At 39.6% G+C, this 18,114-nt stretch overlaps 1 protein-coding gene across 2 annotated transcripts; it reads left to right on the forward strand.

Annotated features, from left to right (window-relative positions):
• The first annotated feature begins 1,134 nt into the window (after window positions 1-1,134).
• Window positions 1,135-18,036, forward strand: helq (helicase, POLQ like). Of its 2 annotated transcripts, XM_053649473.1 has the most exons (18): window positions 1,136-1,603; window positions 2,903-3,458; window positions 4,474-4,652; window positions 6,657-6,857; window positions 6,949-7,021; window positions 7,100-7,197; window positions 7,302-7,400; window positions 8,606-8,751; window positions 8,846-9,085; window positions 9,986-10,127; window positions 10,209-10,313; window positions 10,396-10,600; window positions 12,149-12,306; window positions 13,065-13,163; window positions 13,309-13,482; window positions 13,619-13,732; window positions 15,392-15,526; window positions 17,851-18,036. In XM_053649473.1, the coding sequence occupies exons 1-18, from the start codon at window positions 1,415-1,417 to the stop codon at window positions 17,932-17,934; spliced, it is 2,997 nt and encodes a 998-aa protein (XP_053505448.1). In that variant the 5' UTR covers window positions 1,136-1,414; the 3' UTR covers window positions 17,935-18,036. The 2 variants fall into 2 exon arrangements, 1 of the variants encoding a protein (XP_053505448.1); XR_008388440.1 differs by lacking the exon at window positions 17,851-18,036 and having other exon boundaries at window positions 1,135-1,603; window positions 13,309-13,510; window positions 15,392-15,525.
• The last annotated feature ends 78 nt before the right edge of the window (window positions 18,037-18,114 follow it).

An 18,114-nucleotide genomic window follows, 5' to 3' on the forward strand; every position in this document is an offset into this window, starting at 1 on the left:
AAACATGATAAAGATGTGTCGCGTAATTTTGACGTACTGCCATCTAGTGGATTTAATACTTCGGTTACAAAACGATAAAGAAATTATAATTGATAGGATAGACTTACTTTTATGAAATACTTTTTAAACGTATATTATTTCAACATTTTACATTGTGCATTGAACCATGACTTCTTCTTCTTCTTCTTCTTCTTCTTCTTCGTCTTCTTCTTCTTATTATTATTATTATTACCCCCCACCCCCTCTTTTTTTTTTTTTTTTTAAATAAGGAATGCTAGGTCTTTTCTTGGTTCATGATAAGTTCTGTCTAATCTTACTTACTTATTATTTATTATTTAGATTCAAGATTCAATAATTTTTCAAGAGAGATTGTCATGCACTGAAAAAAAAAGAAAAAAAAAGAAAAAAAAAAACACTGTGCAATTAAATTATTACACTAATATACTAATGTGTGGAGGTCTCTAACATCCACCAGCTCCGTGATGTCGTCATGGAGGAGTGGAAGAGGACTCCAGTGGCAACCTGTGAAGCTCTGGTGAACTCCATGCCCAAGAGGGTTAAGGCAGTGCTGGAAAATAATGGTGGCCACACAAAATATCGACACTTTGGGCCCAATTTGGACATTTTCACTTAGGGATGTACTCACTTTTGTTGCCAGCGGTTTAGACATTAATGGCTGTGTGTTGTTATTTTGAGGGGACAGCAAATTTACACTGTTATACAAGCTGTACTCATTACATTGTAGCAAAGTGTCATTCCTTCAGTGTTGTCACATGAAATGATAATGATATAATCAAATATTCACAAAAATGTGAGGGGTGTACTCACTTTTGTGAGATACTATATATATATATATATATATATATATATATATATATATATATATGTATATATATATATATATATATATATATATATGTGTATATATATATATATATATATATATATATATATATATATATATATATATATATACTCCATCCTACAGTGTACTTACTAACTAATTTATAACACTGTATATACATTCAGTATTAGTTTAAGATCAAATCTGGCCCTTTCCAATAAGACTGACACGTGACGCAAAGCTTTAGTGGGTCAGTTCCGGTCACGTGTGGAAGCTTCTGACTCGGGATTGGTTGCGTTCCTTTAAGATAGTCCTGCCCTAAGCATCAATATGTTATTGACAGCTTAGTTTGTTGTTGAAGCGGAAGATCATCATAGCTCATTCATGGGCTTATTACCACGATGGAAGTTTCTATAGTCACATATTCTTTTATAGTCACAATTATTTATATTCGTTATAACTGAAAATTGATGATATCAGCAGCCCGCGACTGCTATTAGAGTCATGAAGTGGTGGCAAGTCAGGTAGCTAAGTTAGCCTGAAGTTAGCCAGCTATATAACGGGAGAGTCATGAGTAGAGACGCAGAAGTCCAGAGTGAAATAGTTGTAAAACGCAGCTCTTGGTCCAAAAAGAGAAACAGAGATGGAATGAGAAGTGATTTAACTCCGGCTAAAAAGCGGCTCAGCTCTGAGAAATGCAAAACAACTGAACATATGAATCTAACGCAGATCAGGATAGAGGACGCAGTCACAGAGCAGGTAAGATATTACTTTTATTTTCAGTAACTTAGAAGTATATTTTATCAACACCACTTCACTCAGAATCCAATCCAAAACCAAAGGTGGACGTGTGAATGTTAATGATTTTACGGAATGGGCGGACAGTGGTGCTGTGGCAATGCTGGGAATTGAACTGTCGTTCGCTAGAGTCGACTCTTTTTGTACTGAAAAGTATAAAGTCAACTCTTACGGTACTGCAAAGTGTAGAGTCGACTCTTACGGTATTGAAAAGTGTAGAGTCGACTCTTACGGTACTGCAAAGTGTAGAGTCGACTCTTACGGTATTGAAAAGTGTAGAGTCGGCTGACTCTTACGGCACTGCAGAGTATACACGATCAGCTATAACATGAACACAGCTGAAAGGTGATGTGAATAACATTGATAATCTCGTTACAAAGATGCCTGTCAAGGGGTGAGATCTATCAGGCAGCAAGTAAACAGTCAGTTCTCAAAGTTGATGTGTTGGAAGCAGGAAAAATGGGCAAGTGTAGGAATCTGAGCGACTTTGACAAGGGCCAAATTGTGATGGCTGCCATACCACCTACCTAAACATTGTTGCAGACCAAGTACACCCCTACATGGCAACGGTATTCCCTTATGGCAGTGGCCTCTTTCAGCAGAATAATGTGCCCTGCGACACTGCAAAAATTGTTCAGGAATGGTTTGAGGAAAACGACAAAAGAGTTCAAGGTGTTGACTCGGCCTTCAAATTCCCCAGATCTCTATCTGAGCGAGCGTCTGAGGGATGTGTTGGACAGACAAGTTCGATCCATGGAGACACCACCTCACAACTTACAGAACTTAAATGAGCTGCTGATAACGCCTTGGTACCAGATACCACATCATACCTTCAGAGGTCTTGAGGAGTCCATACCTCAGGGGGCAGAGCTGCATTGGCAGCACAAGGGGACCTACACAGTGTTAGGCAGATGGTTTTAATGTTACGGCTGATCATTGTAGACTCGACTCTTATTGGTGAGCTGTTGTAACCCGCTGAAATTCCTATCACTAAATTGCAGCATTAATTAATATCTGTTGCTTAACACAGGACTTTGACATTGATTGTTGCCAAGATCTAGAAATATCTTATAAAATTTCCACTGTGTATAGCGGCACGTTTTAGCTGTATAATTTAAAGCGCCTGCTTGTCTTTTTTTAATGTTTTAAAAAGTTATATTTTTAATAGTTCCATTTACTGTTAAATGCAGGGCTGCACATGTTTGGAATATATCATCAAGCAGGTTTTTTGTTGTTGTTGTTCTTTGATCATTTTTCCAGTGCTGCAGTGACGGCGAGGATCTCTTTGACGGCTATGACAGCATCATCGCTGACACCTCCTTCCTCGCTAAGCTGGACGATGTTGAACAGGACCAAGCATCACAAACCACCAAAAGCACCACTGATCATCTCACAGACTTCACAGAGGAATTCCATGATGCATCACTGAGGGATTTACCGAGCTCCCAGCTTGCATTTCAGCAAGACATGCAAAATAAATTGCACCCCTCCCACGCAGGAGGAATCGGGAGCACGTCTACTCCTGATGTGAGATGCTCGAAGCAGTCCGTCTGCTATGATCAGAACAAACCGGCCAGCAAGGCCAGGAGAAGCATGGCTGACCAGCTGAAGAGAGCCATGCTGGAAAACGCAGCTGCTTCCAACACCGTGTCAAAGGCGATTCTGCAGAAAGAGGCAGCAGTGAGTGAAGAAATCAACGTCGCTGTGCAGACCATCAAATCTGCTCCCCCAGAAGGAGACCTGGGTCCTTTCTTTGGGCTTCCGTCCAAAGTTAAGGATTTAATCATGAGACTGAAGAGGATTGAGGACTTGTATGGTGATTAATTTACAGCCTCTATAAACTTGATTAAATCGGAACCTCAGTCAGAGCGAATTCTTCTCCTAGCTTTCATGATGTAATTTTAATAGCATTTAGTGATGCAGAATCTTGATTTACTGGATTTTCAGGGCTAGCAACACAAGACACACAAACATGGTTTCAAGCTTTATGTAAGTGGTATGAAACCTTTCTGATGACCGTCACTGTTAACCTTTTTTCAGATAAAGTAATTCTACAGATGTCGCCTTGGTTATATTATTTACAGTAATGTTGTAGCTTGTTGTTTTAATTGAGAATCAAATAAATAAGCACAACAAATATTTATTTTACAATGAACCTTTTAATCGACCTTTAAAAATACACAGCGAACGGTGAATTTTTCATTGTTATTTGAGACCTCGGAATAATTCCACGCTGGTGATGCCATGACCTCACCGCTAAAGTTTAATGTCATCATGTGTTTTACGTCATCAGATTGTGATTGGTTCATGAGATCGGCCAAATTTAGAGACCACTGATCGAGTCATAGAATGTGCTTATCGGCGGATACCGATCGGCGCATCCCTACGCACAGAAGAAAAGTCATAAAATATCAGAAAATCTGAACTTTCAATTGAAAACTGCAATACAATTGTAATTTTTAATCCTAAAGCACTCTGATTTCAGAAAACAGAGTTTAGAAAAGGTCGAGAACTTTGGCGGATATTCACTACACTACTGAATATCACTGTGCTGTTTTAGATAGAGACATCTAAATGTTCATGGGAATTCTGTTGGCCAATCAGTGATCTGTACTATTTCTAGCCCCGCCCACACGCCCCTGTTTTGATTTTATACATTTTTTTGGCAATTGATTTGAAATTACATCGTACCACTTGTAGGAATTGATGCTTTTAAAAATCAAAAATAATTATTTTAAATAATTTCTACAATATTTTCACTTCTACCTGTGCAACATGTTTATATGTCCTGATACAGTCCATAAGCCTAATGGAGTCTGTCTCTGTTTCAGAGTGGCAGAAGGCGTGTCTGAATTTGGACTCGGTTCTCCACAGAAAGAATCTGATCTACTCTCTACCGACGAGTGGAGGGAAGACGTTGGTGGCTGAGATTCTTATTTTTAAAGAGATTCTCTGTAGGAAGAAAGACGCACTGCTGATCTTACCATATGTGTCCCTGGTGCAAGAAAAGGTCAATAAAGCGGTGTTTTATTGTTCTACTGTACTAAGTGCTGATGGTTTTACCCTCATCAAGCAATTCCAATTGGGTGAACATTCAAATTTGAAAAAAGAAAAAAAGCTGTCATTCTACATGCCCTGCCCCTGGTTCCCAGTTAAACAGCTTTGCTGAGCTGGAATTTACCAAGTGGAATATGTTTCGCTATGATATTTAATGATAATGAACAACACCATTTTTCCATGATTCTCCTTGTTAAACGAAAGAACATCTTCTGATTTGGAGTCTGATTGGTCAGAAAGTGTCAGTTAATTTTCCACATCAGTACAACTCACAGTGTAGATTGGCTACATGGCAAATCACAGGTTTATATTAATGCATTCATTCTAATACCTTCTTGTTTCTCTAGTAACAGCTAATTCACAGGGATTTGAGTGTAGATGTGCTGTATAAACAGAGTAAAAAAAACCTTGTATACGGTCAGTATACTCAAGAAAGTCTACACACCCCTGTTAAAATGGCAGGATTTTGTGATGTAAAAAAAAAAATGACACCAAGATCAATCGTGTGTGAACTTTTTCCCCCTCGATATGAAATTACTGTGTATTAAAAATTACGTGAAAAACGATCAGAAACATTTCAGGGAAAAAAATAGGAAAAATAAGTGTGCACATCCCGAAACTAATACTTTGTTGAACATTTTTGATTTTATTACACCACTCGTTTTTTTTTTTTGTTTTTTTTTTTGGATAAAAGTCTATCAGTGTGTCGCAGCTTGACTTGGTAATATTTTTGCATGCTTTCTTACAAAAACATTCTAGATCCATCAGATTGTAAGGGTATCTCCTGTGCACAGCCCGCTTCAGGTCACTCTGCAGATTTTTAGTTGGATTCAGGTCTGTGCTCTGGCTAGATCATTCAAAAACATGGATCTTCTTTTGGTTATGCCAGTCCTTTGTTGATTTGGATACTGTATATGCTTTGGGTTGTCGTGCTGAAAGGTGAACTTCCTTTTCATCTTCAGCTTACTAGCAGACACCTGAAGGTTTTGCACTAAAACTGGCTGGTATTTGTAGCTATTCATGATTCCCTCTACCTTGATAATACCTGCACTTCTGGCTGAAGAAAAGCAGCCCTAACGCATGATGCTGCCATAACCATGCTTAACTGTGGATTTGGTGCTCTTTTGGTGATGTGCTTCTTTTTTTTCTTTTTTTTTCTTTTTTTTTCTTCTTCCCCCAACCAAACAAACCTTTTGGAATTATGGAATTATCATACTTTTTCAATTGTCCTCATCAGACCATAACACATTTTGCCACATGGTTTGGGGTGATTTAGTTGGGCTTGGATGTTTTTTGAGAGGGCTTCTGTCAAACATTAGCCACCCTACCCCATAACCCAACCATGTGAATGAGATATTCCTGCAGCTCCTTTAAAGTTGCCGCAGGTCTCTTGGCAGCCTCCCTAGTATGTTTTTGTCTTGTACTTTTATCAATTTTGGAGGGAATCCTGTTATTAGTGATGTCACTGTGGTGCTCCATGTTCTCTATTTGTTGATGATGGCTTTTACAGTGTTCCTTGGTACATCTAATGTTTAGGAAATTCTTTTATACCCCTTTCCTGATCGATTCCTTTCAGCAAGTAAGATATCATGCACGCTCTGTAAGCTCTTTGCGGACCATAGCTTCAGCATTTGGATGAAACCAAGAAGATGTGAAGAAAATCCTATAGGAACAGCTGGTCTTTATTTGGGGTTAATCAGAATAATTGTATTGATGACAGTTGTATGATAATAACTTTTGAACATGAGATTGAATGTGATTGGTTCATTCTGAACACAGCCACATCCCCTATTATAAAAGGAGGTGCACACTTATGCAACCAGGTTATTGTAACTTTTTTTAATATTTTTCCATAAAATATTCATGATAGTTTTTCACTTCATTTTAACACATTGTAATTTCAGATTGAGGGTGGAAAAAGTTCTGATGTGATGTATCTTGGTTTTATTTCCCATAGGTTCGAGGCTTGGCGAGTTTTGGTATTGAGCTGGAGTTCTTGGTAGAGGAGTATGCTGGGAGTAAAGGAAAATTCCCTCCGGTAAAAAGACGAATCAAGAACTCACTTTACATTGCCACGATTGAGAAAAGCCATAGCCTGGTGAACTCGCTGATTGAGACACATCGACTGGACAACATCGGCCTGGTGGTGGTGGATGAGGTTGGTTCCAGCGCGTCGCTTATTTTTTTTTTGCAAAACCGAACAACTTTCGAGTTACACATTCCCATCAAGACGTTTCTTCTCCACTCAGCTCCACATGCTTGGAGACGGCAGCAGAGGAGCGATTCTTGAGATGACTCTGACCAAAGTACTGTACATCAGCAGTAAGTCCATTGCAAATTGAATCCTCCGTTTCTTAACACATTACTTCACAAAGTTTGAAGTTAACATGTTTTAAACAGAAAGCACACAGATCATCGGAATGAGTGCAACCCTGGGCAACGTAGCTGATCTTCTGACCTTCCTGAGGGCTGAGAACTACACCAGTGACTTTAGACCTGTAGATATTTCTTCAATCAATACTTTTTAATAAATGACTCTGTTAGAGATGTTTTGTATGAGGTGACATCTCGGTGCGAAGACGCCTGTGCTGCTATTTTGCAGGTCCAACTGAAAGAGTATGTGAAACTGAGGGACAGTATATATGAAGTCGATCCTAAGGAGGAGCATTGCTTCCGGTTCTCACGTGTGCTGACTTTTAAGGTAGGTGGAGACGGTGTTTGTTTCTGTAAAATATCTGTGTGTCTCCTTTGTGATAAAACCGCATTTTTTTCCAATTTTGTTTGGTCACTTGATCATTCCCACCCACTAGCTCGCTCTTCCCTGAAGGCAAACACATGTTTCCGACAAGATGCATGAAGCTGAGCTACTGCCCACGCTGCTCACAGGGCAGCTGTACACACATTATAGGAAAGCACTAACTGCCCTCTTCTCCTCACATGGCTTCACAGATGGCCATGATTGGCTAGTGTCACGGTGCTTGACATAGAAGCGAATGGTATATGGTCTGCACTTATATAGCGCTTTTTTAACCTTAGCAGTTCTACAAAGCACTTTACACTGTGTCTCATTCACCCATTCACACACTCGCACAACAATGGTAGCAGAGCTGCCATGCAAGGCGCTAGCTTGCTATCGGGAGCAACTTGGGGTTCAGTGTCTTGCCCAAGGACTCTTCGGCATGTGGAGTCACGTAGGCCGGGAACCGAACCGCCGAACCCTATGATTAGTGGACAACCCGCTCTACCGCCTGAATACCGCCATCCTTACCACCCAGAATGCATGGCTTATTATGAGCCCTTGGACTCCTAACAGCAGACCTAAAAACAGTACAGCTGCAATTTGCAGGTTTATAGGAATTCATTTATATTAATTAGGCTTCCATACATTATGTTTTCAATTCACATTACCACTGGATCTCCTACGATACGATACAATTCGTTTCGGTTTCCTCCGATCGCTACGTGGCCAACTTTGTTCAGAATCTGGGGTAAACCTAATATTAATTTGTAAATGATGACCTAGAGAAGGACTTAGGAGTTATGGTCAAATCACCTTGCTAGTCTATTAAATTATATACACATATTTTTTAATATATTAATTATTTTTGCCACACACATTTATAACACAATTATCATTTAACTGACAACAATTGATTTACGAATATTCATTTCGGTCATTGCCTTTTAAATCAGTACATTGATCAAAGCCTTCTAATTGTGACACCGCTAATATTCATGCGTTTGTTCTTATGTTATTTCCAAAATAACCTGTATGGCAGGTGTTACACATAATCTAAGTCTTATAAAGTCTATTAAGAAAAAAAGAATGATTAGTATAAAAGACGCACCAACCTACTGACTTTATTCTATGTGTGTGCTGTTTGTTTGTTTGTTTGTTTGTAACAGTACTCCAGCGGGATGCAGAAGCTGGATCCGGACCACATCATTGCTCTGGTTACTGAAGTGATACCGCATCAGTCCTGTTTGATATTCTGTCCCACCAAGAAGAACTGTGAAAATGTAGCTGGCATGATCTGCAAGTATCTGAATAAGTAAGTACACCCTTTAATTAAAGAGCGCCTGTTCAAATCGTAGACTTTCACAGAAGTTATAGTTTTGGTTTCATGTGCTAACTGTCTTTCATAGAGACTTCCTGAAGCACAGAGAGGAGGAGAAGGTGAGTCTACTATCCGAGCTGAGGAACAGCGGGAACGGCTCGCTGTGTCCCGTGCTGCAGAAGACCGTACCCTTCGGCCTGGCGTACCACCACAGTGGTCTGACCGGCGATGAGAGGAAGCTGCTGGAGGAGGCGTACTCATCCGGAGTGCTCTGTCTCCTCGCTTGCACCTCCACTCTGGCTGCAGGCATCAACCTTCCCGCTCGCAGGTCCGTCACAGTTATTCTATTAACGCAGCACCTTACAATGACACAAACACACTTAGAATAAGCAGCATAGACGCTTGCCGTGTGAACCTTACTAAATCTGTTGAAATATTTACAGTATTTAGAATAATAGCTTTCGATGTGTTGCTTTTATACTGTCTTTTCTGGACTACGATGCCTGGTGTCTGACCCACACTACAGGATAAGCAAGCTTAATTCAAGGCAGATTTACCTTGAATATTAGAACTAGGTGTTAGAAAAGGTGTAGGAATTTCAAGCTGGCCTTAGACAGTTCTATTCATAGATGATCCTGTGGAATTACTGATGCAGCAAAATTAAAATTCAAGTTTTGTTTTTATTTCATTTATTATCATTTTAAATTACTATTATTTTTTATTATAATTAACTAACCTTTTGAACTCTTCCGTAGATCATAATTTTTTATGGTATTGAAAAAGGAAACCTATTCCAGTTAGAAAAGATCAATTTTATTATTGATGAGTCAGGTCTTTATATAGGATAATACTACAGGGTGTCCCAAAAGTTTCCGTACATAGGGGACTATGTGTGCCAACACCGTGTTTGTTGTGTTAATAATAATAATAATAATAATAATAATAATATTATTTTATTTTTTTATTGAAGCAAAAAATGGGGAGAGCAGAGTTGCGTTTAAGATGTTAATATTTACAAAAGCAGCAGGTCTTTATTTTAATTGAAATAAAATACAAGCTTTAAAAAATGACTCGCTATTAGTTTGTGCTACAAAACCCTATCTTCTGGGCTTTATCAAGGTCTTTCTTTTCTTTTAATGTGTTCAACAAGCATAACCAAGCTGTGTCTGGCTGTGTAGCTACTATTTTAGTTTTGATCTACACACCCTTTAAAATCCTGTGTACTCAGGGTGATCCTGCGCTCCCCGTATGTGGGTGTAGACTTCTTAAAGAGGAGTCAGTACAAGCAGATGGTGGGAAGAGCGGGTCGTGCTGGGATCGATTCGATGGGCGAGAGCATCCTCATCCTGCAGGAAAAAGACAGAGATAGGGTGAGAGTCTTTGCGTCTTCTTGTCTGCGAAGGCTCAGCTCAGATATTGAACGACACTGACTTGTCTTATATTGTCGTTAGGCAAAAGAACTGGTGTGTGCACCAGTGGAGAACTGTTACAGCAACCTGCTGCATGATGGGAGTCGCGGTCTTCTGAGTCTCATCCTCTCCCTCATCGGCCTTGATGTGAGTGACCGCTGTAAGTCTCGGCACAAGAGTCAGTCCGTGAAGTCCAGGTTGCTAATCAAGAGTTTGATTTTGGATTCAGATAACTTGCACTGTGGAGCAGGTCCTGGAGTTCATGTCCAGGACGTTACTCAGCGTCCAGGAGACTCGGCTTTGTCAGCAGAAGAGCCTTCGTGAGCTTATAGTGGAGTCGATAGAGATCCTGAAACAGAAGGGTCTCATCGACCCCTCGTCACATGAGCAAGCTGTGCTGCATGTCACCAAACTTGGAAGAGCAACATATAAAGGTGAGACATTAAATAGCATGATTAGTGTATGATATAGACTAAACTAATATAGCTTTAGCTTTGTAAAAATGTCAATTTTAATTTAAGCATTTTAGTTTACTAACTGAATAGTGATGGCTGGCTACAATTCAAATCACAGATTTATATGTTCGACTATATTATCATTTCTGTAGATTTACTGTACACCAGGACTTGTATGGTGGTCACATCATCTCAGACTAATATAATATATGCTACATTATACAACAGTTCATTTCGGTCCACTAATTCATTTGGATAGGCACCATTGCAAGAGTGCGGATACCGAGCATAACAGCACTGGTACATTTCACTGTTTGTATTACTTCACTAGGCAATGGTTCGTCACATTGAAAGCATCACTACACTTAAGTAATAATACACGTATTTCACAGAAATTCCACAACATTAAATGTAACTATAAATGGATAAAATAAAAATGACATGTTCTTTAATAAATTAAATATTGTAATTGTTGACAAATTGCTAAGGTAGGAAAGGAATAAAACACTTCAGGACATGCTGTTATAGGAAAATAATCAATTTCGAAATGGTAACAGTAACTCACTTAGTATTTTACTATACCAGCATAACATGGAGAGTATTATTCATTACTTTATAGAATTTTTTTTTTTTTTTTTTTTAAATAAAACCAATTAAGCAAAAATATTAACCTACTTATTTGACTGGACAAGCGGTGTTCCTAGAGTGCTGAAATTTAGTATAACAGCACTGCTTCTTTGGGAAATATGTTTGTCTGACTGATCAAAAATAAACCAAATATTTGTCTGTATTGTGTCTGAAATGTCAGTTCCTTGATCTTAATTTCTAGTTTATGGAACTGTTGTATGAAAGCAACGTTACACTCGCAGTCATGAAATTGTACTGAGGATCGGTGCGAATATCATTGCGAATATATATTGCTTAAATACTTGCTGGAGTTAACCGACAAAATTCCGAATTGAAACGGACCTGAAGTTCCAGCTTTAACACTCTGTGAGGTCACATGATTGTCAACATTTAATAACTTGCTAGAATTTAAATGATATTAATAATCACGGGTAGAATGAACATTAGTTAATGGAGGTATGTTTAATGTGTAAACAAACATGAATTAATACATGTGCAAATTTTGGTAGTTGGTGGTAAAACTTATATGATTTGTGAATATGAGCTAAAGTAAAGAATATTATTTACATGAGCCTTAATGTAAAGTGTTACTTAATTGTATGGTTATAATACAATGGTTATAATTGGACACCAATCCCAGTAGTTTTAGTTCGACTTTATAATATAATGGTTGACCCTTTAAAACGCTGATAAATAGCAGAAGCAAAAAATATATATATTTAAAAAAAATAAAATAAATACATTTTATTCATTAATGAAGCCCTAGATATTTAACCTGCATATAGGGCCTAACGAATATACTGTTTTATCAGCAGTATATCAATCAGGTTCTCTGTGCATCACTTTGCATTGCTTCTGTCTCACTTCCACTCTGTGCTTCATCTTCTGTCCTCTGCTCAGGCTCAGTAGATCTGAGATACTCTGATGTCCTCTATAGAGACCTGTCTAAAGGTCTGGAGGGTCTGCTGCTAAACAGTTTCCTGCATTTGGTGTATCTGGTTACTCCATATGACATTGTGTCCCAGATCAAACCAGACTGGATGATCTACTTTAGCCAGGTCAGACCCTCACACACATACACACCAGACGTCACGATTTTTCTTCACAATTTTAACGGGCATTTCAGTTCACATGAATCCATTTATAGAAATACCATATACCAATACATACATTTGACACATTGTGCACTTTATTGTGAAACCTGTAGTTACGCTAGAAACGAAGTGAACACAGATTTACCCGTTATTCACTGTCCCACAGTCTCGTGGTGTGTTTTTAGGTGAGTAGTTGTGTAATTACAGCTGACGGATCTCTGTGGACAAAACAGGTTTATTATTGAAGTCTCCAGAGCAAACAGCACTTAGCAGTGTGAGTTACAAACTGAGAGATAGTTATACAGTCCACTAAGGAGGTAATGAAGAGAATTCAGGGGATTCTGGGAATTCGAGTACCCAGTGGCGAACTAGGCTTATTCCATTACATTAAACAATTAACGTAAGTGAATATAAAAAACAAAAAATTCAGCATCATTCTCTTTATAAGGAGTTTATTTGTTTATTCACCGTGGATACCATAATGCTAATTTGTATATGTCACTGTATATTGGTGCAGAGCATACCTCCTCATATCTGCTATCGTCTACCATAAATACACCAATAAGTGGTCATATTTCAGTTATGCTAATGTACACATTAAGACATGTATCACAAAGGGTTGTGCAGTCCAGGAAATACAGTACAGTAGGTAACCCTTTATTTGCAAGTTATCCAGGGGTCCTAATTTAAAATGTCTTCTTTCTTTATTTATTTATTATTAGTTAACAAAGTTGTCTGCCGCTGAACAGAAGATGGCGGCCACTATTGGGGTGCCGGAGAGCTTCCTCGTTCGGAAAGCAGCTGGACAGAGTGTGAGGAAGGTGGGAGTGTGTTCCTGTTTCAGGCCTTCGTGCTGTGGTTCTGTGGGGGAATACATTAGTTCAGCTAGCTTAGAAACTTATAAGATAGCAAGAAAGGATTTTTTTTCCTCAATAAGAAAAAAAAATGTGTGTCTGTGTGTGTTAGAGTATAGACCCTGCAGTGGTGAACAGACTGTACCTGGCTCTGGTGCTTTATTCTCTGCTGAATGAGACAAACGTGTGGAACGTCTCTGACCGATTCCAGCTGACACGTGGCCTTATTCAGACCCTCGTCAGTTCCACCTCGGCCTTCTGCTCCTGCGTGCTGCATTTCACCGAGGTCAGATCTGGGATCGAGTCCCATGATGGTGGGAGGCTTGATCTGTAATTTCAGGATTATACCTTCCGTGTCTATTTTTTGTAATAATTAGTATTCTTATTACTACACACACATATTTGCCTCCGTGTCCTTCCAGGAGTTGGAGGAGTTTTGGGCCTATAAAGCTCTCCTCACTGAGCTGACCCGCAGACTGACCTACTGCGTACAGGCCGACCTCATTCCACTAATGGAGGTCGCAGGAGTCATGGAGGTGTGTTTGTTTGTGAAATCTGTACATTCTGTATGCTTGCAGTTTCTTCAGTTACCACGTTACCTTGGTGAAGGTCTGGAGTAGATCCGGAGCTTGTCTCTGCACTGGGCGTGAAATGAGAATACACCCCGCATGGGATGCCGTCAAATGGCACCACACACTTACACACAGCTAGGGCTAATTTAGAGTAGTTGATCCACCTACATGTTTTTGGGAGGTGGGAGGAAACCAGAGAACCTGGAGGAAACCCATGCAGACATGCACAGAATCACTACACACACTGTAACCCAAGCTCATTATAGCAATGCTACAGTAGTCCATCCACGTCCCCCCAACTCCCAACTGAGTGTTTAGGAATTCATAAATGTCATGCATGACTTTCACCAGGGTATAGATATGAGGTGACGCACAGGGTAAATTCCTTTAGGCACTCATGGGCAAGATTAGAGAATACACAAATTAAATCACACTTCTTGTTTAATATAGTTTAAATGATTAATGAAATAAAGTATAGCCCTATATCTGGATATGTGTATTTAATAATATTTTTTTAAAAAAGCCTTATCGGCCCCGATATCGAAATTTGAGATCGGATCGGAGACAATTAAGGCATTTTTTTTTTTAATGCTTTATTGAGCACTAAGCTAATCCCGGTCCTTTTGTTTTACGTCAGTTGTCACCTAGCACACAATTTGTGGGAGGACTACACGGCTAAAAAGTCTGCAGAGTGGAAATATTGTAAATTGGAAAACAAAAGTAGTCCAACAGTCCATTTGTAATGTTTGCAGTGTGAACATTTTGTGAGGACAGAGCACAACAGAGCTGCGTTCAATACTACCACTTTGATACGGTACCTAAAAACTGAACACTCAACCGATTACAGCGAGTTCACTCGGGTAACTCGGGCAAAGTCTGCACCGAAGCAACACTGTCGCGTAACAGAGGCGAAGACGGATGGAAGTGCAGATATTTATTGTGTAAAGTCCAAAACAAACTACCAAAATTGTGAAAACCATCAACAAAAATACGAGATACAAGGCGAAACAGGCAGACTGTTAGCAACGCTGTGGCGCGCACACGCAACAACACGTACATTTGACAACGATAACAAAAAAAACTTGACCAAGAAACACACAGAAGCTAGATTTAAATAGGGGTGTTGATTATGGGTAACAAAAAACATGTGTGAGTGAGAGATGTGACAGGGTCAGGTTGATGTGCTAGGGCTGATGGGTGATGTAGTCACAAACGCACACTGAAGGATACTTTCCTCTACTGGAATTGTTAAGATAAGAGCCATGGCTCATAATTGATAAGAGCTATTGATAAATATTTTTAGTTTGTAATTTTGTAAATAATAAACTATAAGGAACAGCATGGATTCAGGCAAGTTTTTTAATGTATTGCAGAGCTATTCAATTGTCAAGCATATATATTGGATTGATTTTAATAACTTTAATGTACTTGAAGTAGGAAAATACAAGTATCAGTAGATAAATGACTCGGATCGGGATTGGGGGCAAAAAAAATTTATCAGGACATCCCTAGTGTTTAGTGTTGTTGTTTTTTTGTTTTTTAATGACATATTTTTATCTTACTCTTATCGCACAGTAGTATTTGTGACAAAGCTGCATTTTTGTCTTATCTTTGTTTTACCAGTTCCGAGCCAAGCAGCTGTACAATGCTGGGTATAAAACGCTTCCTCATCTTGCCAATGCTGACCCGAACGTCCTGGTGAAAACTGTGGAGCATCTCTATAAGAGACAGGCTAATCAGATTGTGGCCTCTGCAAAAGTTAGTACATTTAAACATTTCTTCCCTGCATGATTGCTTTTTGTCTTTGGTTTTGCTTCCCATCTCAAGATTTTGGAGTATCAGTAAACACGTGCGCATGGTTAAGTGTGACGAAAATAGCTCGTCCTTCCTTTCTTCCGACAGTTTAATGATTCCAGTAATAAATCGTTTCCAAGTCAAAATAAATGAGTCAGAGGGACCACAGTGCATCGCAAACGATGTCATTGGATCCATTTTCCACTATAAACTCTGCACTTGGGAATTTTCTAAAAGGTTATTAGTTTTGTATATATTGCAATGCTTCTTAATTAACGTATATCTTGTAGTTTTGTTGGACATGTGCCTGTGTTTCAGCCCGGATAATTTATTCGCAAGCTCCAGGTTATGAGTTTCAGTTGAATGTAGCATAAAACTCAAAGTTATAAATCAAGGTGAAGCCATGATTCATAGGAGCATAGCTATGAGGACACCGAGGTCTGGACTGCAGTTGTTTTGTAAGGCTTTTCTCCTGGTGGTAAAATGTATTATTGTGACACTTGTACTGGGTCGGGAATGAGGAAGTGGGTGGCAGGCTTGGTGTAACTTAAAAGGGGCTTTATTCGCAAAGTTACTTTCGCTTTTCAGCGTTTTAAATCAATTAAACGCGCACACACACGTGGCTCTGTGTTGGTTGGCGCTCGCTGTCTCCTTCTGGCTTCTACGGGAGGCAACTGGAAGCGCAAAGAGACACACACAAATCAACTTTCAGTGATTACACGCAGGTGAGAATCATCACGCGTTATCTGCCGGTTCGACCTGCCTGCCCTCTGTCCACAACCGATGCTTGACAACGCCTCCGCTGCTATATACCCCCACTGCCCGACTCAGGCCGGGGAGCCATCCTGACTCTCCCCCCCCCCACCCCCAGCGGGAGAGGTAATCCGCCACCACCGTCTGTGCACCACCTCGAACTTGAATGGCTTGAACTTGAAAGTGCCATATCCAACAAGTGAGTCGCACGGTGGAGCCATTGGAGCGGGGCATGATCGGAACACAGAGTGAAAGGGCATTCCACTACGTAGTACCAGAGAGTGAGGACTACCCACTTGATAGCCAAACACTCCTTCTCAATGGTACTGTATTAATGTATAGCATGGGGCGCTACTCTCCCTCCACCACCTGGGACAAGAAAGCCTGAAAGCCTGCTCGCACGGCTCCGTCCACTGGACCGGATCTGATGCCCCCGTTTTAGTGCGGTAGTCAGTGGGCTGGTGATGTCCAAAAAATTAGGTACAAACCTTCTATAGTAGCCAGCCAGGCCCAGGAACTGCCTCACCCTTTTTTTGGTCTTGGGGAGGCCGCAATCACTGCTGTCTTATCAATTTGGCCCAATTTGGCCCAATTTGGCCCAACCAGCCCATGACCCAAGTGGAAGCCCAGATACCGTACCTCCTGTTGTGAGTCTCGCCCATCTCAAGGATCTCAGGACAGACCTCAGATGTTCCAAATGCCGCTGTCAATCATTACTATAAATGATTGTCATCTAAGTACAGAGTAGTGTATGCATTGTGCGGGCAGAGACTTTGTTTGGGTGTAAGCCAAACGGAGTGAAAAAAGGACATTTTTTCACAAGATATTGAAGTAAAGAAAATTTGCCAATACCCCTTAAATCCAGTGTCGAATAAAAGCAAGCCACACCTAACCAATCAAGCAGTTCATCAATGTGAGGCTCCGGATATGCGTCAAATTTTGACACCGCCTGGAGTTCTATCCTGAGGGGAATTTCCCTGAAGAGTGGAGGAAATATAAATGGGCAAAATTAACCTCAAAGTGTAATCCTTGTTCCTCAGTTATACTGGGATTTTCTGACCGAATAATACTTCATGCGTCATGCTTAGTTTTGGTTCCTCCAGAAGTTTAATTTTCCAGTAAGCTCCATCTTTATTGTGCTTCTCCCCATTCTCTGTCACTTGAGTATAATTTTGAAATTGAATTGAATAATTTTAATTATATATGAATATAGAGGGAGTGATTGTGGTATCCATATACAGTTGTGTTAAAAACAAAAAAGCAGTTCAACATCATTAACCTGATGAACCACTGTTATTAGTAGTAGTGATATTTCTGCATTCCAAATAACTTGCTTGTCAATGTAGTAGTGTAATAGATTGTTGTCATGCCAAACAGCACATTTTAGTTGTACAGCTCCTTACAGAAACCTCAAGATTCTGGACAGTTCAGTTATTGGAAAATTAGCTCAGACATTGTGATTTAGTTATAACATTGTCCCGTTTCACAACCAAAGACTTAGCTGCTTATTTAAACCTCTTAAATCTTTTGTGTAGATGCTGTTACAGGAGAAAGCAGAAGCTCTGCAGGAAGAGGTCGACGAGCTGCTTATGTTCCCTACTGACCTCCCGTCTGCCTAAATTTGTCTATAATGTGATTTAATTTAACATGTATACTGTTTATATTTATCCATGATGGCCAGCCCATGTATCTAAAATAAAAATGAGATACTGTGCATTTTATTTCTCAGTTTGTGTATGATTTATTTATTTTTTTAAAATCATGAAAGCCATCTGGTCAATAAATAAAAACAATAAAAT

The sequence above is a fragment of the Ictalurus furcatus genome, chromosome 18 (assembly GCF_023375685.1).
Source record: "Ictalurus furcatus strain D&B chromosome 18, Billie_1.0, whole genome shotgun sequence".
Lineage (NCBI taxonomy): Eukaryota > Metazoa > Chordata > Actinopteri > Siluriformes > Ictaluridae > Ictalurus > Ictalurus furcatus.

Coding starts and splice junctions, on each gene's coding strand:
- helq (XM_053649473.1), top strand. CDS start 1,415: ATGAGTAGAGACGCAGAAGTCCAGAGTGAAATAGTTGTAAAACGCAGC. Junction 7,198..7,301: donor ACACCAGTGACTTTAGACCT/GTAGATATTTCT, acceptor GCTATTTTGCAG/GTCCAACTGAAAGAGTATGT. Junction 13,164..13,308: donor CTGGACAGAGTGTGAGGAAG/GTGGGAGTGTGT, acceptor TGTGTGTGTTAG/AGTATAGACCCTGCAGTGGT.